This window comes from Dromiciops gliroides, chromosome 1 (assembly GCF_019393635.1).
Source record: "Dromiciops gliroides isolate mDroGli1 chromosome 1, mDroGli1.pri, whole genome shotgun sequence".
NCBI lineage: Eukaryota > Metazoa > Chordata > Mammalia > Microbiotheria > Microbiotheriidae > Dromiciops > Dromiciops gliroides.
In genome coordinates this window covers 634,457,068-634,484,703 of record NC_057861.1, presented here as the reverse complement: position 1 = coordinate 634,484,703, position 27,636 = coordinate 634,457,068, and the positions used below count along the sequence as shown (strand labels likewise).

Here is a 27,636-nt window from a genome sequence, read left to right as displayed (position 1 = left end):
GATATTGATTAATAACAAATGCTTACTGCCAAAATGGGTGCAATAGTCATTAATATACAAATAGCAATCAATAATTTTAGAAAACACAACCCCAAATCACACAGCTAGTTAATGGGAGAACTGGCATACAGTCCATTGGCTTTGCTGGAATGGATGGGCAGAAGACCTAGGTGACAGAGTCCACTAAAGGTGGTGCATGCAAGACTTGATAACAAAAAGATCAGGGAAGTAGCTTCAGTCAGCTGTTAGACACTACCTGCATTTCAGCTTCCAAATCTCCCACATGGCTCACCTCATCTTAGTCCCACAGATCTCCTCCCAACTGGGGTCTCACCTTTCCGGCCCCAGGTAAGGATTTCTTTTTCCTCAACCTAGGTGTTAATGGGCACTAATTACTGGCACATACTGGCCTTCCCTTGGGTGGGTCCTGACAGCTGGGACCAGGTCTTGTGATCCCAAACCCAGTGTGCTTCCACTACACATATTCAAACTCAGCTGGACTCTCTGACCTGATGAGATTCAATTTGGGGCCCGAGGATGTGCTCCTCCTTGAGACATAGAATTAATGGCACCCAGACTATCTACAGGGGAAGCTGAGATCATGCTGCCCAGGCAAGACCTCTTTAATCCCAGAAGGTTCTGCTCTGAGTTGGGGGGTAGGGGTCAGCCACATTGTCTTGGACTGCCTGAGGCTAAAGGAAACAGACTCCTGAAGCATCAGGTCACATCGAACCCTGCCTGGCTGAACTCAGTTTAGTGCTTTTTCACAGATACTCCCAGACTGCCCAGCTCTGCCTCGACCTTGAACCTCAGCTCCACTGCCTTGTACCAGTCCAATCCCTGAGCACTAGCATTAATTTTTGACTGCAGTGACCTGTCTGGCCTCATGATGCTCTCCCTCACTGTGTCCATCCCAGTCCCTGCCAGGACTCCCCGTTCTCCACCCAGGGCAGCAAATGAACCTTTGTTAACAACAATAATAACTAGCATTTATATAGCCTTTTCAGGTTTTCAGAGCACTTTACCCATGCTGTCTTTGTTGGCAGGGAAATTTCTACCCACTGACTCCCTCACCGAGGAGCCATAGTTAGGGTCTTGAGCATCAGTGGGAGGTGAAGAGGTGGGGAGGGCTCCTTGTCCTCAGCAATTGTACACTCTTCCTCTGGTTTGGGGAGCCTGTGACCAACCCTAACTACTCCATATGGATAATGCCAAAGCTTTCTGACCAGATGTCAAAGAGATGTGGCATTAACAATAGCTGAGGGGTAAAGACACTGAGGATCCAAGAGATGAAGTGACTTTGCCCAAAGTCATTTGATTAATAAATAGCAGAGACAAGAGTTAAGCCCGTGTCTTCTGATGCCAAGTCCATTGCTCTTTCCACCCTGACTCTCCTTGGAGAGAAGAAAAACCGCCCCCCTCTGACATTTGCCTGAGGGAGCTGCTGTCACAAGCTGAAAAGGACACATACCAGAAAGACCAGCCGTAGTCCCAGGAGTGTGGTCTCCAGTCTTCAGGTCCCAGGCTGACCGTGACTTGGAAAACTTGAGTGTACATCATATGGGCAACCATTCCCAGGAGACCTGGAGGAAGGGCAGGAAGCAAAACAAAACACTGTCAAGAACCCCAGACTCATCTCTATCCTTTCCCCACCTGACAGTGTGTTCAGTAGCAGGCCATACCCTACTTCCTCAGAATTCCTCCAGGGCTCCAGCTGTGTCTGCCCAACTTAAGCCTTTCCATGTATTTCAGTGACCAGCTCTGATTTCAGCCCTCCTTCACAGAAATATCCTTTTTAATCTGATGAAAAACTAAAACCTTCCAACTTTTATGCCCATGCACATGCTGTTCCCATCACCTAGGATTAAATTCAACAAACATTAAATGCTTAATATGTGCAGAGCACTGTGGTAGGTATTGAGGCAGATAGAAAAATAATTACAATTTGGTCCTCGACCTAGCAGGCACTCCTCCCCATCCCAGACTTGGCCCATGCCTGCTGACACCCTCTGAGACCTGATTCAAATGCCACCTTCTCCTTTCCTGATCCCCCTAGTCAGAAATGAGCTTTCTATCCTTAGATCTCATGTATCATCTTGCTCCTAATACTTTTATGTTCCAATCATGCTTTATTTTACATTATAGGTTTTTTTTACACTTTCCTTATCTTCTTCTACCATGCTATAAGCTCATTGAGTACAGGGATTCTTTCTTATTCATCACTGTATTATTCCCAAAAGCCACCTCCATTACCTCTGGTACTCAGAACTATGCTTTGCACACAGTTGGCACTTATTATGTCACAGAACTGAGGAATCAGAAAACTGGAAAGGGTCTGAAAGAGCATCTTGTCTGACCTTGTTGAGGAGTTGGGGGCTCAGGGAAGAACTTGCCTAAGGATCTACAGGTAGTAACTGACTGGGCCACAATTCAAATGCAGGTTCTTTGACTCAAGATCCAGTGCTCTTCCCACTCTACTGTGCTACCCACATCAATGTATAATAATAGTAATTATTATTATCATAATTACAATAGCATTTATATAGCAATTTAATACTTGCCATGTACTTCACAAATATCTCATTTTATCCCTACAACAATCCTAAGAGGTAAGTGCTGTTATTATCTCCTTTTTATAGATGGGGAAACTGAGGCAGTCAGGTTAAGTGACTTGCTCAGGGTCAGATAACTAGTAAGTGTCTGAGGTCACATTTGAACTTGTTAGAACCAGGTCTAGCACTCTAACCATGGTGTCTCCGGTTGCCTCTGACAAAGAGGGAAAAAATTACTTCGCTGCAATCATATAGTGTTGCTGTTGTTGTTGTTGTTGTTGTTGTTGTTGTTGTCCAACTTTTTATGACCACATTTTGGGGTTTTTCTGGCAAAGATACTGAAGTGGTTTCCCATTTCTTTCTCCAGCTCATTTTATAGATGAGAAACACAGGTGAACAGGGTTAAGTGACTTGCCTAGGGTCACACAGCTAGTAAGCTTCTGAGGCCAGATTTGAACTCAAAAAGATGAGTCTTCCTGACTCCAGGCCCAGCACTCTATCCATTGAGCCACCTAGCTGCCCCAAACATGGTGTCCAGTCACATGGGAACAGAGTTGGAATTCACACATAAGTCTCTGACCCCAAGTCCAGGGCTTCTTTTCATTTAGAAAAATGTGTCTTGAATTCAAAGATGTCCCTCTTGAAGTATGTGTGGGATCAAGGGGAGGGGAGAGAATAGGGGGTGTGGCATATAAACGTGGAAAATCTATAAGCTGCAAGGAAAGAAGGGACTCCTAAGAGACGACTCTGATGTTACTGCTGTAGTTGGAAGTTACTTTAGTTCAGGCTCTAGTCTCTATCCTTGTCTGCTGAGTCCCCATGCCCATATATCAAAGAACATAGTGTTTCTGGTACAGCTGAGCTCTACCTAATCAAACTGAGCTAAAACTGCTTTCTCTGATGCAGATGAATGTCATCTGGGAGTCTGTGGACTCTCATCTCTCAGCTATGTGGTACATGCTTAATGCCAATGAGAATACCTCAGGCTTTCCTATTACTGGCTAAGATACCAGTTAATGGAGTTTTTAATCTTTCTTCCTAAATATTTGGTGAATAAATGAGTGAGTGGTTTGCTGAACGTAGAGTCTAGTTCTAGGGCCTAGAGCAGATTTTTAAAAATAATTGACTAGAGTGGACTGAACCAGAATAAGAACAGGGTGGCCAAAGACTCGAGTAGACCTCTTTGACCCTGATGCCAGAAACTGCTGCCTTAATGACCTAGGTCTGTGATGCCTTAGGTTCTTGGATGCATACCACACTACAGGGCAAGCTGCTCTCTATATAACTTTATGGATTCGGGGTTTCAGGGAGAAGAAGAAAGAAAATGGATTAATTCTTCCTCTCATTGCCTCTGGGCAACCCCAAATTACCACCACCCCAGTAGGAAAAGAAGCCCCAAAAATCAGAGAAGGGGAGAGAAAGAGAGAAACAAGGCAGAGGTATTGAGAAAGGCATTCTGAAACAAATTTCATGTTCTCAGAAGATGCAGACAGAGCATCATAGAATGTTAGAGCTGGAAGGGAGATTAGAACATAGAATACAGAATGTTAGAACTAGAGAGAATCTTAAGGATGAGCTAATCCAACTCCCTTATTTTATAGAGGGCAAAACTGAGGGTCAAGTGGGGAAGGCGATTTTCCTGCTTTGGTTAGCCAGCAAATGGCACGGGCCAGATTTTCTGGTTGTCTTCACAAGTCCTGCTTTCATTCTAATGAACTGCCTTTTTTCAAACAAAGAACTAGATCACTGTTTCACTTGGTGCTCCTGACCTCAAGCCCTATCAGCAACATGTCAGCAAGACTTTGGAGCCCATAGGGGCCCAAAGCATTTCTAGACAATCTATGCTCATCAGTGTCCAGCTGCCATCAACCAGATGCCCTCCCGGGCCTGCTGCTGCCATAATCAATAAGGATGTTCTTGCTTTGACTCTGGTATTAGCCTTTGGAGATCTCTCTTATCTGATAAAGGGTAGTAACCTGGCTGAAACAGTGAAATTCTATTAATACAGAATGATAGAGGGAAAAGCTAGGATGGATTGTCAAAAGAAAAAAGGTTTGACTTAGCAGGGATCTTTAAAGAAATACAATTTCTTTCATCGATTCTATTTTTTTCTTTAGTCATCCTAGTGGAGGTGATAACTAAAATGTAAGGTTGAGTTTTTTTTTAGAAGCCAAACAAATGGTATTAATCTTTTCTAAAAGACTTACATGATGTAATAAAAATACAAATGTTAAAGTATTTTAACATAGAACATATTTCTAGATCTGGAAGAATAATATTTTTATCCGATGCTTATAGAACACTTAAAGGTATGCAAAGTGTAGAGACTGAAGGAGTGTTGCCACAGTCCTTAACTTCTTGAACTTCTGGTTTGAAAAGGCAAGGGCTTTTAGGCCTCAAAGTATGGTAGAAAGAACCCTGGCTTGCGGACTCAGAAAGCCTAATGCTACAGTCTGAAAACATCGGCAAATTACTTTACCTTTCTCCACCTCAATTTCCTCCCTGGTAACATGGAGATAAAAATATTCAGGCTTCTTCCTTCACAGAATTGTTTGGAGCAAAGTACTTTGTAAAGGATTATTTTTTTTAAGTGAGTTTTTTCTTCTTTTTGGACCTGGCCCTGTGATTTCATTGGCATATGGAACTACCAGCAAAGAAATTCCTTCTACCAATATAGATGAGCATGTGCCTGCAATTCATGGTATTAGAAAGCTAGCTGGGGCCCCCTGAGAGGTTATGTGGTTTCCCCAGGGTCCCAGAGACAACATGTTGACACAAGATTTTTTTTTTGTGAGGCAATTGGGGTTAAGTGACTTGCCTAGAGTCATACAGCTAGTAAGTGTTAAGTGTCTGAGGCCGGATTTGAACTCAGGTCCTCCTGAATCCAGGGCCGGCGCTCTATCCACTGCACCACCTAGCTGCCCCTTGACACAAGATTAAAGACTTGACCCTAGGTCTTTGGCCAACTCTCAAAACACTATACCATACTACCTCTCGAGCTATCATTGTTGTTGTTCAGTCTTGTCCAACTCTTCGTGACCCCATTTGGGGGTTTTCTTGGCAGAGATACTGGCGTGATTTACCATTTCCTTCTCCAACTCATTTTACAGATGAGGAAACTGAGGCAAACAGGGTTAAGTGACTTGACCAGGGTCACAAAGTTAGTAAGTGTTTGAGGTCAGATTTGAACTCATGATGAGTCTTCTTGACTCTAGCTAGGCCTACCTCGATACCCTTCAAGCTATTATTATCAAGACCCAGAAGCAGTATAACATAGCAGATAGAGTCCTGCCCTTGGAGTCTGGAAGACCTGGGTTCACATCCTGCCTTTGATACTTATTAGCTGTGGAACAACTCTGTACCTCAGTTTTCTCATCTGTAAAATGAGGGATTTGGACAGATTGGCCTTTAAAGTCCCCACTACCTCTAAATCTATGATCCTATGATCCCAGCTTAAAATTTACCCAATATATGAAAATCTAGATTTATACAAAAGATAAATTAAGAGATTGATTGATTTACAGAACGAAAAATTCACAGTAGGGTTCCTTTAAATAGAGCGCTCCCTGAGTGCATTTTGAATGATTCAACTTACAAAAATTTGATTTACACTCATTTTTTCAGTAGCAAATGTATTTTGGAAAAGCAAGACATAGCTATAAATCTTTGAAAATCTACAGATGAAAGAATCATTTCTAATTCACTCCTGAATACAAATCATGGGCACCATATCTGAGCTACTGCAACTTTGCAATTAGCAGGGTTCACATTAATGAGGTTCCCCTGTCATTGCAAGAGGATCCCTGGCAGAGATACTAAAAATGGAACCTACTTTTCTTGTTAATCTTTGTCATCTCATGGCTTCCAAATCACCCATGTCAAGGACAGAGGGTTCAAGACTTTAACCCAGAGGAGTGAGGAAAGAAGAAAAAACTTTGAGCTCTAGGATATAATAGGAATAAGGAAGAAACACTATATTGTTCTCATCAGGAGGATAACACAGATACCAGGATTTGTACCTGGCTCAAAGAGAAAGGGATGCATCATAGTGGTCAGCAATTCCCTGCAAAGGGGCACAGAGGTGGTCATAGGTTAATCTGACATCATGAATCAGAAGGCATACCTTCTCCTTTGAATTGGTATGTGAGATGTGATGGAGAGCTTTTCAAAACTACCTATTGCCAGTGAATCACATTGAGAAGAGTCAAACTGCCCAAAGGAATAAGGAAGAGATAGCTCTCTGAGAACTATGAAGGAAAGAAACTAAAAGGCACAGGGGGAAGGAATAGGTTATGTTTTCAATGCAACTTCTAAATGATGGTAGGGGCTTTAGGGAAGTAAGGTAGATGTGAGAACTAGATGGCCAACCCAGAAGATAAAGTCAGATTATGGGATTATCTTAATGGACCTTGGTTTATGATCCTATGGTTTGTTGGGCACATGCACTGAAAGCTTGTGTCTGTGGAAGTTTTTAGTTCATATGGTGGGGATAAGGATGTGGAAGATCATTCAGGGTAGGGTCAGATCTTAGGAATTTGGGGGGAAATGTTAGCTCTCTTTTTTAAACATTTATTTTTTATTACATTTTAAGTTCTGAACTGTCTGCCTCCCTCCCTTTCCATCCCATACTAGAGAAGGCCATTATTTGATACAGATTTTAAATGTATGTAAGACCATAATAGGCCTACTTCTATTTATGAGTGAGTTCTTTCTCTGGAGGTGTATATCATCTTCATTCATAGGTTCTTTGTAGCTGATTTGAGTATTTATAGTACTCAGAATAACTTGGTTGCTCACAATTATTCTTTGAACAATATTGATGTTACCATATACAACATTCTCTCAGTTCTGCTCACTTCACTTTTCATTATTTCATGCAACTCTTTCCATGTTTTTCTAAAATCATCCAGCTCGTTATTTCTTATAGCACAGGAGTATTCCATCATAATCATATACCACGACTTGTTTAGCCATTCTATAATTGATGAACATTCCCTCAATTTCCAGTCCTTTGCCACCACAAAGAAAGATGCTATAAATATTTTTGAATATATAGATTCTTTTCTTTTTTCCCTGATCACCTTGGGAAATAGACCTAATAGTGATATTTCTGGGTTAAAGGATATAGGAAATTTAATAACTCTTTGGACATAATTCCAGATTGCTCTCCAAAATGGTTGGATCAGTTTACAGTTCCACCAACAGTGTATTAATGAGACAATTTCCCCACATCCCCGACAACATTTGTCATTTTCCCTTCTTTCATTTTAGCCAATCTGATAGGTGTGAGATGGAAATATTAGCTTTTAAAGCAGATATCTGAAAGTCCTTGAAGGAATCAATCAAGCATCTTAACATATGTTGAGTCACATCAATGCTTCTGAATACTGGGGACTCCTATGTTGAGGGTAGGTTAATGGTTAATCATCTTGCCTGAAACTGCCTTTTGTTCCATCTCTCAGAAAGGCAGAAATCTAATTCCTGTGCACATTGCCTTGGTGTGATATGCCTTGAGCTCTGATTACCTTGTCTGAGGGACCATATTCTCCCATTTGGAGATGCCATCTGGGGGAAGGAAAGGAGTTATGGAGATAAATACAAATGAGAGTTCTGTATTTCCATCTGGCCCATCTTTATTACTTTCTGTCTTGAAGTGTTTATGCTAATGCTGTGTTTCGTTTAATTAAGATATCAAGGTGGTAGCTGATTAATTAATTTATAACCATGCTTATTATTAATGTTGTCTATAGATATTACTCAGAATGTTCAGAAAATGCTCAGGTATAAATAAACATTCTTGCATTTTATTGGCAGCAATCTAGAGATTACCAGCATGTTATCAATACCATTCATTTATTCACTCTACAAATATTTATTAAGGGCCTACTGTGTGCAATGAGGGAAATACGAGGATAAATTTCTGCCCTTGAAAAGCTTACAATGTAGCAAAAGTGAAAAGAAGGTGCACAGATTACCATGATACAAGTTAGAATACGTGTATGAGAAAAAAACAAAATGCTTTAAGATCAGATGAGAGAATGAAAATAGAGAAGAATGGGATCAGGGAAATCTTCTTAGAGGAGATGGCATTGAAATTGGGCCTTTATGACTCTAAGGGATCTCAAGAAGCTGGGTCCATAGGGTTTTGGGTTTTTGTTTGTTTGTTTGTTTGTTTGTTTTAGTGAGGCAATTGGGGTTAAGTGACTTGCCCAGGGTCACACAGCTAGTTAAGTGTTAAGTGTCTGAGGCCGGATTTGAACTCAGGTACTCCTGCCTCCAGGGCCAGTGCTCTATCCACTGTGCCACCTAGCTGACCCCCATAGAGTTTTGAAGAAAAGTGAAAAATCAAATCAGTCATTCAGCATTTCTGAATATTCTGATGTTTGGTACTATATAAGCTGAACATCTGCTTGAATTTTACAATTTTCTTCTGGGTCTTTGCCTTTATGTAGACCTGGCTCTGCTGATCCCTGCTTTTATGCCCAGGTACATTTGTATTTCAAGTACCCCCAGAAAAATGATGTCTATTCTGTGTTTAAAGCTCTCCCCCCTACTTTAGCTTTTGAAAATTATCTAATTTTGAAATGTTTCACAACTTTTCTGGTGAGCACATTCTAGGGTTTAAAAAGTTCATCTTCATATCTAGCCTAAATCTCCCTTGCTTCAATCGGAGCTAATTTCTTGCTCTGCCTTCAGAGGAGATGGGGAGCAGATAGATGGTCAGCATCTTCCTTATAATAACCTTTCATAAGTTTGACAATTAGTGAGTCATACTCTCAATCTTCTCTTCTTCAAACTAAATCATTCCAATTATTCTGACCTTTCTTCAAAGGTCCTATTTAACAACACTTTAGTCATTTTCATTGCTCTTTTCTGGACTCTTTCCCATTTTTCTGTGTGCCTTTTCAAATACATTGCCCCAAATTGCATGTAGCACTCTAGTGATGGACTAATAAATTCTGAGTAAGAAATTCACTGCTAAACTCTTGAACACAATTCTGATGAATGTCATATTGCCCTCTAATAATTATACTGTGGAGTCACGTTCAACTTAGGGTTTACTATGAAGCCTATGGTGTTTTTTTCCTGATGTAGGGTTTTTTTGTTTTGTTTTGTTTTTTGAGGCAATTGGGGTTAAGTGACTTGCCCAGGGTCACACAGCTAGTAAGTATTAAGTGTCTGAGGCCGGATTTGAACTTAGGTCCTCCTGAATCCAGGGCCAGTGCTCTATCCACTGCGCCACCTATCTGCCCCCCAATGTAGTTTTAATTTTTCCTTATAAAATGCTCCCCCCTCCACTACCATGTGCCTCTAATATGGACTTCAGGGAGGAAGTGATATTTAAATTTGTATCAAAGGACAGGGCTGACTCTTAAGCAATGGACCAACCTTCAAACCACCATTAATAACATTTCTACAGGAAAATACATTCTGAATTCCAAACAATCAATTTATGAATGAACTTTTGGAACACACCTACAGAGATATCAAGTCAATCTCATCCCATATATTGAATCTGCATAGTTTGCTTTCTATCTTTTTTCAAAAATTAACATAATCTTTATATAGATACCTCCCTAAACCCTATTTCAAGGCATGACCTCCCTCCTACGCTCCAAACCTACATTTTTTTTTTTTTAGTGAGGCAATTGGGGTTAAGTGACTTGCCCAAGGTCACACAGCTAGTAAGTGTTAAGTGTCTGAGGCCGGATTTGAACTCAGGTACTCCTGACTTCAGGGCCGGTGCTTTATCCACTGCGCCACCTAGCCACCCCTCAAACCTACATTTTTAACTGTCTACAGAGCATCTCCTTCTGGATGTCCTGCCAAAGTCAATGTCAACACGATTAAAAGTCAATTAATGATCGTACCCTCCCTCTAAACCAACTGGACCTCCTGATTTTCTATATTCTGATAATAGTAATACCTACTATCTCAGTCACCCAGATTCTAAACCTTGGAGTCACCTTTCATTTATCTTTCTCCTTCAAACCCTGCACCCAATTCTAACTAGTTACCAAGTTCTATTGATTCTTTCCTTCCTCCCTCACATCTATTCCTTCCTTAAGATCCCCATGGCCATCACCCCTGCCCAGGCCCTTACGCCATTATGCCTAGACTGCTGCAATAGCCTTATAACAACTTTCCTGGCCTCCAATTTCTCCTTCTTGCACTCTATGCTACAAACTATAGCTACATCAATCTTTCTAAAACACCACTTGATGATATGTCATTGATGACATGATGATGTCATTCCACTGCTGAAAAAAATCTTCAATAGCTCCCCAATGTCTTCAGCCTGGTATTGAAGTTGCTCCACAATCTGGCCCTAAGCTGATTTTCTGCTTTTTTTCCCCACTACAAAGTATCATTGGAATTCAGAAAAGGACTATATCTCTTCCAACTGAGAGGCTGAAGGAAGATGTCATGGAGAAGGGGTCATTTGAATTGGTTCTTGAGTATTAAAAACCCATTTTCAAATCATAGCAAAGCATTATTCCTATGGAAAACTGTGTGGAGTTGTGAACAACTGACTTACAAATGAACTTTTGGAAAACTGCACGGTGTCAGAGTTCCTGTTCCATTAGGACTCTAGACAGTCTTTTTGGAAAGCAGAGTAGTTGTGATGGGCCACCCACCTTTACCATATTATTCCTATTGTAATTCTCCTTTTCTTTCAGGGCTCAGCTCAGGTGCCATGTTCCCTATGAAGACTTCCCTCCTATGTTCACTTCTCTCTTTTTTTTTTCTCTTCTCCTTCCCTTTCCCTCACTTTCTCCTCCCTCCCCTTTTTCCCTTTCTGCCTCTACTCCCCCATTTTCATCCTTCTCACCTCCCGCCCACTGGAACCTGCAATTTTGTCTCTGGGATTCCGGGCTCTAGTAAATGAGCTGCTTTCTTATCTTGCTCCAAACCAGGCTCTTCCATTGTCACATTGTCAAACCATGTCGCTTCCTGGCCATTTCCAAACAAAACCACCATGTATGTTTCTGTTGTTTAATTGTTTCAGTCATTTCCAACTCTGTGAACCCATTTGGGTTTGGTTTTGGTTTCATTTGTTGTTGTTGTTGTTGTTTTTGGCAGAGATACTAGAATAGTTTGACATTTACTTCTCCAGCTCATTTTACAGATGAAGAAACTGAGGTAAACAGGGTTAAATGACTTGCCCAGGGTCACATAGCTAGTCAGTGTCTGAGGCCATATTTGAAATCATGAAGATGAGTCTTTGTGATTCTGAGTCTAGTGCTCTACCCACTTTGCCACCAAGCTGCCCACCACCATTGGACAGTCTCATTTTCCCCTACCTTCTATCTCTCCTTTATGTATTATCTTCCCCCACTGAAATTAGAGCTCTTTAAAGGCAAGGGCTGTCTGACTTGCTTGTATTTGTATCCCCAGTACTTAGCACAGTATCTGACACACAGTAAGTGATCAGTAAAATTTTTATCATTCAATTTAATTCAAACTGTCCTAGAGCATGGTGTTGCATCCTTTGCCCTCATCACATCCTTGCATTATTCTTATTTGTATATATGCTATATCCCTCCTACTAGAAAATGAGTTACATGAGGGCAAGGATTACATTGTTTTCTGTCTTTGTATTTTGTACAAACCAGCATAATGACCAGCACAGAGTAGGCCCTTTAATATCTACTGAATTAAATAGTATTGCATACTGTAATGTAGAACCTCAGGTCTGAGTTCAAATCCCAGTTTTATCATTTTCTAGCTGTGTGATTCTGGGACAAAGCACTTCCCCTCTGAGGGACTGTTACCTCTTCTGAAAAATGAAGAGATTGGACTAAATGATCTCTAAAGTCCCTGACTTTGGAGTAAATTAGAGTATCTGAGATGTCAAATGAAGGAATGGCTGTAAAGCACTTTGCAATCTGTAAAGCACTCTATAAATGTCATCAATTTTTATTATTATTATTATAAGGGTAAGTTATTATCATTCATAAATCCCAATCTCAGCAAGAGAGATACTTGAGATAATAGGTGATCTTTGGGTATGGACATTTATTTATTTATCCATTTGTTTGTTCATTTAGTCATTTATCTATATATTTATGTGGCAGAATTTAAGGGAATGGAGACATGGGATGTGATTTCAAAGGGGCCTGTAAAGGGAGGTAGGCAGGCCCAGAATTTAAACTAACAAAATTAAAAATAACCTCCCTTTAGAATCTCTGCATCCAACCACCCAAGCCTAATAGCTCTGCATTTCAAAGGATGGATAGAGCTATTACACATTTATCTCTTTGGCAGTGATAACTACTGATGTGTATGTGTGGACACACAAATGGTCATATGTGCATATATACACATACATATGTATGTGTCCATATTTTTATGGTTTAGAAAGCATTCTACTCACAATAACCCTCTGAAGTTGTAAATATTCGAGTCCTTATTTTACAGATGAGGGCACTGAAGCCAAAACACTCCAAGAACTTGAAATTACATAAGTCTTCTGATTCTCTTTATGATTCTCTTCTGATTCTCCAGAGCTCTTTAATAATCATAACTCGTATTGACTGAGTTTTTAATATGAACAGAGAATTTTAACAAACAGCTCTGATTAAAGCATCACAACAACACTATGAGGTGGGTACTTCAAAGATACAAGGTAAGACTTGTACGAACTGATTCAGAGTGAAGTGAGCAGAACCCAAAGAACAACTTCTACAAGAACATCAACAAAATGACTGAAAAGTTTACAAAGTACTTTCCTTAAAAAAGCAGTGAGACATGCATACTGTACAAAGATGCTTATCTTTGTTTTAAAGAGGAAGAGACTGAAGGTCACAGGGGTTAAGTGACATGTCCATCAGTCACAGAGCTAGGAAGAGTCCAAACCAGGATTTGAACCTAGTTCTCTTGATATAAGATCCGGTACTCTTTCTACTACTTTACACTGCCTCCCTACATATCCTGGGTCTCTAAAACAATGGACTCTAAATGAATCCAATTAGTGGGAACAGGACTGATTTTAGGGGAAACTGACATGAGCAATGCTTGTCTTTGGTAATCTTTTGGTGCATCCTTGGAATTCCACTTCACTGTCCAGACCGTAGTACCTCAGTCCTCTGCCTGATCTCTACCCCCCTAACTCACTGATGGGTTTGAGGCCTGTCTGTTACCCTCAACCTGGTTTAGCTTGTCTGCCAAGATGGTTTTACCAGGTTGTAGCTGCTGCGCATACTATGGGTTAGGCTACTAAAGTATTATGCTGAGAGTTGGCACTCCTGTAGATAGAATGTTGCAAAAGGGACATATTACTTCTCAACATACCCTTCACCCACAAAACAAAACAAAACAAAAAAACCCCCAAAATAAAAAAAAACATACTCTTCAAGGGCTCCCTATTCACTATTTTCTTCCAGAATAAAATCCAAATCCTATGCTCTCTTTCCCTTGAATTTTCTCACTCTACACTTTGGAAACAGAGTTACCATATCAGGAGGAGTAAATATTTAACAACCAGCTTTGGGGATGAGGGAGGGGATATACTCATAACATAAATTTAAAGCTTAATCTGCATTATTAACATTTTCTCCATCGCTTAAATCTAGACAATCAACAAAATGATAAATCAAGCCCTGAGGTGGAAATGCTTACACTGAAGAATTAACAGTCACCTCTTGGAAGCCAGTTTGAAGTGGCCCTAGCAAACACTTGCTCCCCTCAGAACCATGTGGTAGGCTTGGAAATTAGGGGGCTTCATGAGGGCTGCCATAGAAGAACCTTCATCAGGGAAAGGCATAACTTCTTATTTCTCCCCTAATATTTGGATGAATTTGGGAATATGGATGTGCTGGAGAAGGGCTTGGAATTAAATTAACTGAAAACTGTGAATCTCTACTTTGGCAGCTCCAGGCACCAGGGAGCCCCAGTTTTCTCTTCCTCTAAGAACTATTCACTTAGAAAGTGAAATTTTCTGTATTTTAAATGGTAATTATCAGAACAATCTGGTGCTGGCTAAGAAATAGAGAGGTGGATCAGAGGAATAGAATAGGTACAAATTAAACTATAGTAAATGACTATAGTAATCTAGTATATGATAAACTCAAAGATCCAAGCTTTTGGAACAAAAACTCATTATTTGACAAAAACTTCTGGGGAAAACTGGAAAACAGTATGGCAGAAGTTAAGTATAGATCAACTGTACACTAAAATAAGGTCAAAATGGGATTTACACATAAAGATACCAGAATGATACCATAAGCAAATTAAGAGATTATGCAATCATTTTTCTGTCAGATTCATGGGTAGAGGAAGAATTTAGGACCAAAGAAGATATAGAGAGCAAAACAAAATGTAAAATAGATCATTTTGATTTACATAAAATTTAAAAGTTTTTGCACAGACAAAACTAATGTAACCAAGATTACAAAAGCAGAAAACTAGGAAAAAATTTTTGGAATAAATATCTCTGATAAAGGCCTCATTTCTCAAGTATATAAAGAACTGAGTCAAGTTTATAAAAATACAAGTCATTCCCTAATTGATAAATGGTCAAGGGATATGAAAAGGTGATTTTCAGACAAAGAAATCAAAGCTATCTATCATCATATGAAAAAAATGCTCTAGATCACTATTGATCAGAGAAATGCAAATTAAAACAACCCTGAGATAACACCTCACACCTATCAGAGTCACAAATATAACAAAAAAGTAAAATATTGGATTGTTGGAGGGGATGTGGGAAAACTGGGATACTAATTCAATGTTGGTGGAGTTGTGAAAAGATTCAATCATTCTGGAGAGCAATTTGGAACTGTCCTCAAAGGGTGAATCAAAGCATACTATTTTACACTTTTTGTTGTTGTTTTTCTTTCTTGTGGTTTTCCCCTTTGTTCTGATTATTCTTTCACAACATGACATGTAGAAATATGTTTAACCTGATTGTACATATATAACCTATATCAGATTTCTTGCTGTCTTGGGGAGGAGAAGAGGGAACAGAGGGAGGGAGAAAAATTTAGAACTCAAAACCTTACAAAAATGAATGTTGAAAACCATCTTTACATGTAATTGGGGAAAAAACCAAAATACTATTAAGAAAAAAAAAGAAAGTAAGTTGTAGAGCCAGGATTTGCGCCCAGGTCTCCTGACAACACATCCAACCATCTTTCTGCCACTCTCATACAGTTACTTTTTTTTTTTTAAGTGAGGCAATTGGGGTTAAGTGACTTGCCCAGGGTCACACAGCTAGTAAGTGTCTGAGACCAGATTGGAACTCAGGTACTCCTGACTCCAGGGCCGGTGCTCTATCCACTGTGCCACCTAGCTGCCCCCATACAGTTACATTTTGCAGGTTTATTTCAGACTACTGGGACTACTGGGGCTAAGGGATTAGGGTACTGGGATTATCCTAATTGATTCCTAAAGTTAACTTTATCCTTTATGGAATCCTTAAGGTTGAGCTGCTTAAGGGCAGGGAGAGGTGAGGTGCAGGCTCCTGAAAATTCATCTATGCGTAGGAATCTCCAGTGCTCAGCTGTGTTTGGGAAAATGTCTACATATTGCTTGAAGTGATAGGAGGCAGTGGGGGAAGTGCTTCCCCTCAAGATATAAAGCAAGGGCTCATGTGTATGTTCTGTGGCTTGGTGGATCCAAATATGCTTAATAAGAGTTATGAGTCAACTCCATTCACCACTGTCTTATAGCCTTCCATCTCTTATTTTCTTCTTAAAACTGTCATCTCAGGGTTGATTTTTCTGCCTTCCATTTCTGTCCTAAGAAAGGAATTGATTTTTTCTGCCACCATATCAGAATTTTTCTTCCAAGAGACACCTGTGCCTGCAGTTTATCATTTTGGAGAGTATAATTCCTCTGGAGGTGCCCTTTCTGTATACTGTACTGAGCCCTAAGCAGCTGCTGCTAGGCTAGAAGGGGGCTTGTAGGTTGGGGTGGATTCCCGCTGCACAGTGGCAAGAGGTGCAGCTCAGCCCTATCCTCTGTAGTAAACAAAATCAATTCTTCATTTCTTTTCCTGACATGTAGAATACCAAAGCCTCTTTAAATGATTGTTTCCAGGCATGAGAACTAAGGGAGAAATTTGGGAATGGAGAATTGGATCAAGATTTACCAACCAATCAAAGTAAGGAAGAGAGTATGATAAGTAGTACCAAGGAGAGAACACATCAAGAGTTGCCGTCTGTCCCTACCATCAAACCAATACAAGCATTTATTAAATACCTGCCATGTGTCAACCAGTACGCTAAGCCCAGGACAGGGCAGGTAGAGGGGGTGTATGTGTAAAAATAAGGCATAAAAGCTAATTCCTGTTCTCAAGGAGCTCACAGTATAATGAAAGAGATAACATGCAAATAACCATGTACAAAAAAGGTGTGGACATGATAAAATAGAGATAAATCAATGAAGGGAAGGCCCTAATATTAAAGAGGATTGGGAAAGGTTTCTTGTAGAAGATGGATTGTAGCTGGGACTGAAAGGACTGCAATTTATAGTTAGAAGGTACATTAGAAATCCTAATCCAACCTGCTTATTTCTTATGTGATCTTGACCTTAGAGTTCCCCTATTTCCTCCAATGACCAATGATGAGATCTTATAAGTCATATGTTTAGAGGTAAAAGGGAACTTAGATGTAACCAACTCTCTCTCTCTCTTTTTTTTTTTTTTTAGTGAGGCAATTGGGGTTAAGTGACTTGCCCAGGGTCACACAGCTAGTAAGTGTTAAGTGTCTGAGGCCAGATTTGAACTCAGGTACTCCTGACTCCAGGGCCGGTGCTCTATCCACTGCGCCATCTAGCTGTCCCTGTAACTTTACTTATTACGTATAGGTATAGGTATAGGTATAGGTGTAGGTGTAGGTATAGGTAAATGTAAAGGTGTAGGTATAGGTATAGGTATAGGTAAAGATATAGGTATAAGTGTAGGTACTCCAACCCTCTTACTTTATAGATGAGAAAACCAAGGCCCAGAAAGCTAAGGTGGCTTCCCAAGGTCACAAAGGACCAGACTTTGTCCCCAAGTCTTCTGACTCCAAACTCCAGCACTCTTTCTATGTAAACTTTCAAAGATTCTTCATTGCCTAATGAATAAAGACCAAATTAAGAAGACAATTTGGTATAGTCTGTGTGTTTTGGAGCGGAGGAAGGCACAGGATTTAAACCTCAGTTTGAATTCCAGTTCTATTGCTTACAAGCTGTATATTTCTGGGAAGTAATTATTTATTTGTTTGCTTGTTTGTTTATCTTAATTTGAGGATCATGAACTTTATATAGATATAGATATATATATATATATACACATACACATATACATATATGAGTACATATGCATATACATGTACATATATGGATATTGTATCTATTTTAAATTTTTAAATTATAAAAGTATTTTATTATTTTCCAGTTATGTTTATTTATTTTTGAAAGGAGGTGGTTAGACTAAATAATCTCTAAAGTCCTTTCCAGATCTAAATCTTACACCCGGCATTTAACCCCACCCTGATGATCTAGCCCTAACCTACCTTTCCAGTCCCATCTCACCCAAGTCCCCCTCACTTAATCTCTGCCCTCACAAAACTGGATCACAAGATGACCCAGTTTGATCACTCGTGAATATGTGGTACTTTCCTGTTTCTGTGTTTAGTTTACACTCTTCTCTATGCTTCAAGTGGCTTCCTCTGAACATCCCCACTTCTATCTCTACTTCTTCACATCCTACTCATTCCTTAAGACCCAAATAAAAAGCTGCCTCCTTCAGGAAGCTTTCCTTCCCCTTAAACTGGTAGATCATCTGATCAGTACTTTATATTCTATCTAGGATAATTTTCTTTTCTAACATCTATTCTCTTTATTTGTGTGCATGTCTTCTTCCTCCCCACTATATTTTAAGTTCTTCAAAGGGAGGAACTGTATCTTATTTATCTTTACATTCTCTCACCACTTCCCAACTTACATAATTAGTAAAGTACTCTTGCACATAGTAAATACTTGATACATGCTTGTTGAATGAAATCACTGGAGTGTTGTGAACAAACTGAGTTACAAACATAAAATACTTTACAGGTACAACAGACCAGAGCAGAGGTTAGTATCACCTGCTAGTTCGTAGATACAGAGAAGCTAAAGAATCCAATGACTCATTTCTGGTCTTATTTCTGGTGAGTTGGGTTTTTATTGTTTTTCTTTTTAAACAAAACAAATTAATTCCTTCTCACATATTTAGAGGCCTCTAAGTAATACTCATTTTTAATCTTTAATCCTTTAGAAACCATAGTGCTCTATGACTTGGAGCTAAACAATAATACTGGTCAAACAATGATATTAAAAAGATAGGCTTTTAAAAAAAAGAACATTGGGGGTCATTAAAAGAACTTTGCAACTTCCCAAAGTTAATCCAGCCTACTTTCTTCCCCTTTTCAACTTTGGGTTCATCACTATCTATTTGCTGTGTCTGTCCAAGATCTCTGTCGATGTATGTATGTCTACATCTCTATCTATCTATCTATCTATCTATCTATCTATCTATCTATCTATCTACCTACCTACCTATCATCTATGTCCTGAACATGATAGGTTGTTCATCTAAATACATATCTGTACAAAAGGCAATGGAGACGCCCAGGATGAGTGAGAGTAGATAACAACATACATACACAAAGAAAATGTGGAGTCAAAGATGCCATCAAAGAAATGTATACCCTGGTCACAAGGCATAAATGAGAGATAACTTATGGACAGCCCATGATCCATTGGTATCCTCATGAGATGAAGAGGAAGCAAGGAAGGCTCAGAATGCTGGGTGAACCCCTTGTGCCTTTCTTATAGGTGGACATGAAGAGTCCCATGGTTTATATATATATATATATATATATATATATATATATATATATATATATATTTCTGGAGGGAATAGCTACATCAGTAAGATCACACATCATTTGAGCAGTTGAGCATTTATATTTTGAGCCCCCAAATCAGCTTAAGAAAAGGTAGCTTGTTTCTAAATGTTAAGTCCAAGTAAGGGAAATTGAATTCTTTTAAGTATCTGGGAAACTTACTTTACTTCCCTGATCCTCAATTTCCTCATCTGTAAAACAGAGCTAATGGCATGTGCACTGATGCCTTATAGAACCCTATCTTGCATAGATAGTGTTTTGTTAACCTTAATTAGAGAAACATGAATTACTTTAAGAAAGCCACATAGATTCTCTGTGCCTACATTTCACCTACAAAATTAAAAAACAACACTGGACCAGATGATTCCCTAAGGCTCTATCTCCATAAAAGTCCTACTTGTATGCCTTATGGTAGCCTAATGGTAGCCCTAGTTTCCCAAAGGCTCCTGGAACCAGGAAACAAGTTCTGATAAGTCTAACTATGTTTTCCAGCCTTCAAGTGCATTCACAGTAACAAGCTGTGTTTATTCTCTGAAGATTAACCAAAATACACAAAAGCTAATTACCCTGAATACTGGGTGCTAAGGAATGAATTCTTTGATTATAGTAATCCATGAAACAAAGAAACACACAGAATGGTCCTCAGTTCAATGTCCATGCCTTCTGTTACTGGTAGAGTGGTAGAAAAGGGAGCAGAAAGTACTCAAAATTATATTGTTTTTAGATGATCTAGAAACATTAATTTACATATTGGTCACACATATTTAAAGGAAGAACTGAGTTATTAAAAAATTGTCATTCTTGGTATTTAAAAAAATCAGAAGATATAAGGAAGTTGCAGCCAAGTGGAAAAACAGATCTCAGATTGTCCTTGGAGAGGCCAATAAAGTGGTTGGGGGAGTTGTTTTTTATTGTGTATCCAAAGGCAACAAAGAATATTATTTCATGGAATACTTGGTCATCTTGCCTTGCAGTGCTCATGATGAGCATAAAAAAGATCATAATAAAGATAATTACAACTTATGCACCAACATCTCTTTCAGAGGATGAGAAGGTAGGACATTCAATGAAAAAAATCAATAAAACCTTCCAAAGGAAATCAACATATACTTTGATATGTATTGATTTCAATTCAAAAGTAGGCAAAATGGAAGATTATGAAAAATGTATTGAGAAAAATTCAGTTTAGGATTAAGAAACAAAAAGAGGGCAAAGGCTTGTAGGTTACACATAATACCTTGAATACCTTCTTTAAGAAGAGAGTTATAAGGGGCAGCTAGGTGGCGCAGTAGATGGAGCACCGGCCCTGGAGTCAGGAGTACCTGGGTTCAAATCCGGCCTCAGACACTTGACACTTACTAGCTGTGTTACCCTGGGCAAGTCACTTAGCCCCAATTGCCTCACTAAAAAAAAAAAAAAAAAAAAGAGAGAGAGTTATAAGGCCCTAGAAATGGGGAAGGGGGAAATAACAGCCCTGGGTGAGCATTTAATGTGCATGTTTTAGAGGGAACTCTTTTTTTCTTGCTTCATTGGACTAAATGGCTTCTTAGGTTCCTTCTATCTCTGAGATTCTGTTTGTTTGTTTGTTTTTTTAAGAAAATTGACTATATCTTAACGGATATAAAATGACTGGTATCAATGTGAGAGGCTGGCAGAATGTCTAGAACATAGTAGGTGTTTAACAAATGATCACTAATTGACTCATCTCTACCAACCTATTATTGATCCTCCCAAGCAATTTCTATGGAAGTCTCAGGATCTGGCTCCCACAGCCTGAACCTGATTCTGAGATGCTGTCTTAATTTTCCTCCACTTTCCCCAAATTCTGGGAGGGTAGAATGATCAGAAGCAGGGCAAAATCACCCTGCTGGCCGCTCTAGGCAGATTCCCTGATTGCATAAGAAATACTCATGGATTTTGCACCCAAACTCAGCCTACTAGGGAAGGGGGCTAAAAAAAAAGGAAAAGGTGCAAAAAGGGAACTCTTGAGAAACAAGCTTTAATGTGATTTCTATTACTTCATTTGTGCTAAGAGGAGTCAGCCTTGGCAGTGAAAGGAAGCAGCAGCCCCAACTTAGTGCCATCTACCCTAAATCCTAGAAAACTAGAAAGGCAAATCCTTGGTCCTCTGAATGTAGGACCAAATAAAACATGAAATCTTCTTCTTTTTTTTTTTTTAGTGAGGCAATTGGGGTTAAGTGACTTGCCCAGGGTCACACAGCTAGTAAGTGTTAAGTGTCTGAGGCCGGATTTGAACTCAGGTACTCCTGACTCCAGGGCCAGTGCTCTATCCACTGTGCCATCTAGCTGCCCCAAAACATGAAATCTTAAGAAGTCACCATTGAACCAGTGTAGAAACTCCTTCTACCACATCCCTGACCGATGGTAGGTCATTATTTGTCCAAACCCTTTATATCACAGGGAATTGATTACTTTATACGGCAGCCTACCTTGGTGACTTCCTACTTCCCAGTCTATAGCTTCTAGAATCCATTTTTATACTTTTTAAAATTGGAACAATAGTTACCTGTTTCTAGCTTTTTGACACGTGATTTTTAAATGATTATCAAGAGTGGTTCTGTAGTTACTTATCCCAATTCTTTGTGGCCTAGAGACCTGAAGTAATAAAAGGTAGCTAATTATTCACTATCTCTTCACCTGTCTTGTGTAGCAATTGCCTCATTATGATGTTTTTCCTATCTTTTTCAGCTTGAAGAGCATTCTGCTTAATGAAGGAGAGAAGGAGAGAAGAGAGATTTTTCTTTACAACACTTCCTTAAGCAGTGGGCCTTCCTTATTTTTGTACAAAACAACAACTACCTCATTGGTTTGTCTAGAATACATTTCATAATCCTCCACTAATTCTGGGATTTAGCCTCCCTGACACTATTCTATTAAGCCCATGCCATCTTTGGGGGTTATATACTCCTCCTGCCATTTTTTGTATTTGCTTTTAAAAGTCTAGCTCATCAGAGAGCTCCTTATGCAATCACATCAGGGTTTTTAGATATTGAGTCTATTTTTGAAATTTGTGATTATATTCCTTCAGAAGTACCATCCCCTAATAATCTGAGACCTTGGCCAAATGGCATGGACCCCAAGACCTCTTCCTAGCACTGCTGAGACACAATGAGAAGTCACTTTTCTTTCTAAATTTAGTTTTCCATATTAAATTAGCATCCTACTTGATGCCAAATAAATCATCCAAGAAGGCACCGGGACAGATAAGCTAATTCAAACCTATTTGTAAGAATGTTTATACATTTGTCTTTAATGTTATGGTTAAGAACGAGACTATCCATGTATATAGCAGCTAGGTGGTGCAATGGATGGAGTGCCAGGTCTGAAGTCAGAAAGACTAATTTTCCTGAGTTCAAATGTGGACTCACACACTTAATAGCTGTGTGACCCTGGGCAAGTCATTTAAACCTGTTTGACTCAGTTTCCTCATCTGTAAAATGAGCTGAAGATCAGTATCTTTACCAAGAAAACCCCAAATGGGGCCACAAAGAGTTGGGCATGACTGAAAATGACTGAACAAAAACATCAATGTATATTTCACTTTTTATAGATTTAAATGTATGTCTCGAGTTGGAAATTTCCCATAAATTCCAAATGCTTTAAAATCTTCATTAAGTATCTTCTTCTTATTCATGAAAGGTTGTGTCTATTTTATTGAGTGAGACTCAAGCATACCAGTACTTTATTGTTCATTGGCTAAAAGAGTTCTAAAGCTGATGGCTGGGAGGAGAAGTAATTAAGGCCTGAAATCCTTTTCCAGAATTCCACTCGTAATAGATGGTGGAAGAAGCTAAAAAATAGGATATTCATAATAATCATTTGATCTGATCCAATGCATTTTATTAAGTGCCTACTATGCTCAAAGCATTGGAGAGGAAAATAAAAAAATTAAAACCACAGTGCTGTTGTTCCTAGTCCAGTGTTCTTTCCACTATAGCCCCTAGCCTGGCCAAATGATAACAAAGATGAACAGGGTCTTGCAGGAGTGCTTGGAGATACAGGAAGGAAAAGGGATGTCCCACATGTAAGCATAAGCCAATTAATGTTCTTAGGAAAGGAATTCCCTGGCAGGGAATTGGCCACATTTGCAACATAGTGTATATCATGCAGGCAGGCCTGTGGGCAATGTATGATTTTTTAAAAAATTTTTCACTAGCTTTTAAAGTATTTCAAAGAGAGAACCAGGCAAGCAGACACATTGCACATTCCAAATGCCTTGAGCTGGCAGATTTCTCAAGACTTCAAATAAAGGTTGATCACCTTCCAGGTGAAAAACCCAGAGCATTTTTACAAATACTAACTTATTTGTTATCACAAAATAATCATCTAAGGCATTCAGGCTCCTGGGAACAGAGAAAAAGGGTTGCTGCTAGTGAAAAGAATCTCTGAAGTAAACAAATTTTCAATCAACAGAAACTGTCCTCCAAGGGGTCTTTAAACTTCACAGCCATCTGTGGGCAACAAAACAGGCACGTAAGGTGCAGGGAGGAAGGGGGAAAGAGGAGATAAATAGCATCTGGAGGAAAAAGAAAGAAAAGAGACCCCAAAGATATAAAGAGAGGAACTCCCGAGTCTAATACACTATGAGTCTCAGTAGAAAAAACTTCTGGAGATTCCTGCTCATGGATAGGCTGGTACCTGCCTTCTGGTGGGTAAGGAAGAAGACTAAGGGGGAAAACTAAGAAGGTGAACTACAGGCAAATAGAATATTCTATGGGTATCATGCCCAAAGGTGAAGGTTTAAAATATGAAGATAGATCTGAATAGCATCATAAAGGAAGACAAAAGTATGTATGTATGTATGTATGTATGTATGTGTGCATTTATGCACAATACATATATATGCACATAGGCATATATTTACACATGCATATATTATATATGTATACATATATAATCTAATTTCCATACTAATAAAGACTGAGATATTATGGGAAAAGCCTTAGGTACAACATGAGAATGATTATATCTCATCCAGGTGGGAAGTTGAAAGAGAGAATGCAGAACTGAAAATAAAATCGAATATTTTTTTAAAAACCTAAATTATGTAATTTAGCTTTGCTTATGTTCAGATCCCCTAAAATGGACTCAGCTACATGGGGAAAGACCTGCTTCTAAAAGAAGATGTTTTGTATTTCCTCACCATATGGGTGGGAATAGCCTCTTTCAATTGGCTGTATATCTGCAAAAGGCTACATCTTTTTTTTTTTTTAATTTGTTTTTTTTGGTGAGGCAATTGGGGTTAAGAAGTTGTTGTTGAGTCAGTTTTTTTTTTTTTGTGATCCCATTTGTTTCTGTTTGTTGTTGTTGTTGTTGTTGTTTTGGGTGGGGCAATGAAGGTTAAGTGACTTGCCCAGGGTCACACAGCTAGTAATTGTCAAGTGTCTGAGGCTGGATTTGAATTCAGGTCCTCCTGATTCCAGGGCCGGTGCTCTATCCACTGTGCCACCTAGCTGCCCCGAAGAACTTTTTTTTTTTTGGCGGGGCAATGGGGGTTAAGTGACTTGCCCAGGGTCACACAGCTAGTGAGTGTCAAGTGTCTGAGGCCAGATTTGAACTCAGGTCCTCCTGAATCCAGGGCCGATACTTTATCCATTGCTCCACCTAGCTGTGATGTAGTGGATAGAGTGAATGCTGGGCTTGGAGTCAGGAAGACCTCAATTCAAATCCAGCTTCAGACACTTACTAGCTGTGTGACCTTTGAGAAGTCACTTAACCCTGATGCCTCATCTCTAAAATAAGCTGGAAACGAAATGGCAAACCACTCTAGTTATTTTTGCCATGAAAACCCCACATGGGAGGGGGGTCAGCTAGGTGGCACAGTGGATAAAGCACTGACCCTGGAATTCAGGAGGACCTGAGTTCAAATCCGGCCTCAGACATTTGACACTTACTAGCTGTGTGACCCTGGGCAAGTCACTTAACCTTCATTGCCCTGCCCAAAACAACAACAACAACAACAAACAGAAACAAATGGGATCACAAAAAAAACCTGACTCAACAACAACTTCTTGACTCTAGGTCCAGTGCTCTGTTCACTGAATCATCTAGATGTGGCCAAATAACTCAATGAACTCCGAGCCTTATCCTATAGTTCTTCGCTTTCCCATCTCTCATCTTGAGTCTTTCTTTCTCCCTTTCTTTTCATACCCTCAACCCATACATTTTCTAGAGTTGGAGTAAGCCATGGAGATCTAGAGAATTTCTGGACTAACTAGGAATCTTTAAGCATCTAGATTTTTAGACTCTCTTAGGGATCACATAATTGAGAGTTGAAAGAGAACCTCAAATCTAATGCCCTCATTTTATAGAAGAGAAAGTTCAGTCATTTGTCCAAGTTCAAAGGGGAACAAATGAAAAACAAAGGTTTTGACCCAGGTCCTCTGAATCAAAACATAGTGCTATTTCCATAAGAAAAGTCAACTCTATCATCTCTATTGCTGTGATCCATGGAATGCAAAGCCAGCCCCCCCCCCACTCATCTATCTGGATATAGACCCAAGGATTACCATACTATCATCAAGTGACAAGAAGGGAAGAAGGGGCAGAATTAGGGCAGTAGAACAGAGGGAACAAAAAGGAACAAATATTAAGGTCCAAGTAAGGGAAAGATGCAAAGAGAGGGACTGCCAAGATGGAGACTGAAAACAGAACTGTAATAGAATCCAAGAGTCAGTTAGGAGAGCACAAGGCTCTCAGGATGGTCCTGAAGAAGAAACAGGTAGCTATGTAGATTCACCATAATTCTTCATTGCTTCTTTTGCCTGGGGCAGAAAGGTACCTACTCATATCTCATATCTTTTGTTAAAAATAAAATAAATTATTGGTATCTTTTAAAAAATCACATACATTTCTCAATACATCCTTCCCTGTGCCCTCCCAGACACCCATCTTTTATAATAAAAATTAAAAGGGAAAAAAATCACTTCAACAAAACTAACATATTGAAAAAAATGGACATTCTATACAATATTCTTTACTCATAGTACTGAAATTCTGCAAAAAGGGCAGGGGAAGGACCTTCTCATATCTCTTCTTTGGAGCCAAGCTTGGTCATTATAATGTCATAACATTCAGCTTTGATTGTTTTGTTGTCATCATTCTTTCCACTTACATGGTTGTAGCTGTCTTGTATATTGTTTTCCCAATAAGTTTTCCTGTGATTCTCAACATTTGTCATATTCATTAGTTCACAGTAATATGCTATTACATTAATGCACCAAAACTTGTTTAGTCATTTCCCAATGGATGGATAGCTACTTTGCTTCCCCTTTCTTGCTTCTAAAAAACATGGTGCTATAAATAGTTTGCTATATATGAGGTCTTTCTGTTTGTCACTGACCTCCCTAAAGTATTTGCTTAGCAGTGGAATTCCTGGGTATAGACATTTTAGTAAATTTATTTGCATAATTCCAAATTGCAATCAGAATAGTTCAACCAATTCAGTCTCTGTTGCATCATAAAGGCCTTGGTATGATAGAATCTGGGGACTAGACACTAGAACTTTGTCCTTTAGAAATGGTGGCAGCAACTGAACATTTAATTCCAAATTCAACTTGGCTTTTCCCTCACATGTTATTTATCACCAAGTCTACTAAACAGTCATCTCTCAATGTAAATAACCATTTGTTAGGCACAATTACCCCCACTGGGATGCCAGTCCATGCTTACTCTCTCAGCATGCCAAGGTCTGCAGCCTGTGATTGGCAAGGAAACCCCTCCTCTGCCATGTGTTCTGCTTTGTGCCTGATTACATAATGACACTCCAGATAAATTTAGATTGAAGGGCTTCAGGCCTACTGAGGCTAAGAGTACATGCCCTGCTATGGCATGTCTTCAAAGAGAGAAGGAGATAGATATATTTTGCATATTTATACTCATGTACTTGTCTCCCCCAATAGACTGTAAGTTCCCTGAGGTCAAGGACTATTTTGCTTTTGTCTTTATATACCCAGTGCTTAGAACAGTGTCTAGTACCTAGGTAACTGTTGTTGCTAGTTTGCTCTGTATTACTCAAGGACAGAAATGACTAGGAATGGAATGTTATTGTATACAATTAACATCATCTGGGGAAGCTCCTGTAAGGGAAGGGTTAGTGAATGATCACAACTCACAACAACGCCTATGTTTGGGGAACACATCTCATAGCCAATAAAAATTCCCAGTACTAGTACAGCATGGTATAA

At 39.3% G+C, this 27,636-nt stretch overlaps 1 protein-coding gene across 3 annotated transcripts in view; it reads right to left on the bottom strand.

Annotated features, from left to right (window-relative positions):
* GSG1L (GSG1 like) overlaps positions 1 to 27,636 on the bottom strand; it is a 395,069-nt gene that overhangs the window by 85,950 nt on the left and 281,483 nt on the right. For all 3 annotated transcript variants that reach the window (XM_043978921.1, XM_043978922.1, XM_043978920.1), the window contains exon 4: positions 1,472 to 1,583. In XM_043978921.1, the coding sequence (XP_043834856.1) occupies positions 1,472 to 1,583 (112 nt within the window). The remainder of the gene's footprint in view (positions 1 to 1,471; positions 1,584 to 27,636) is intronic.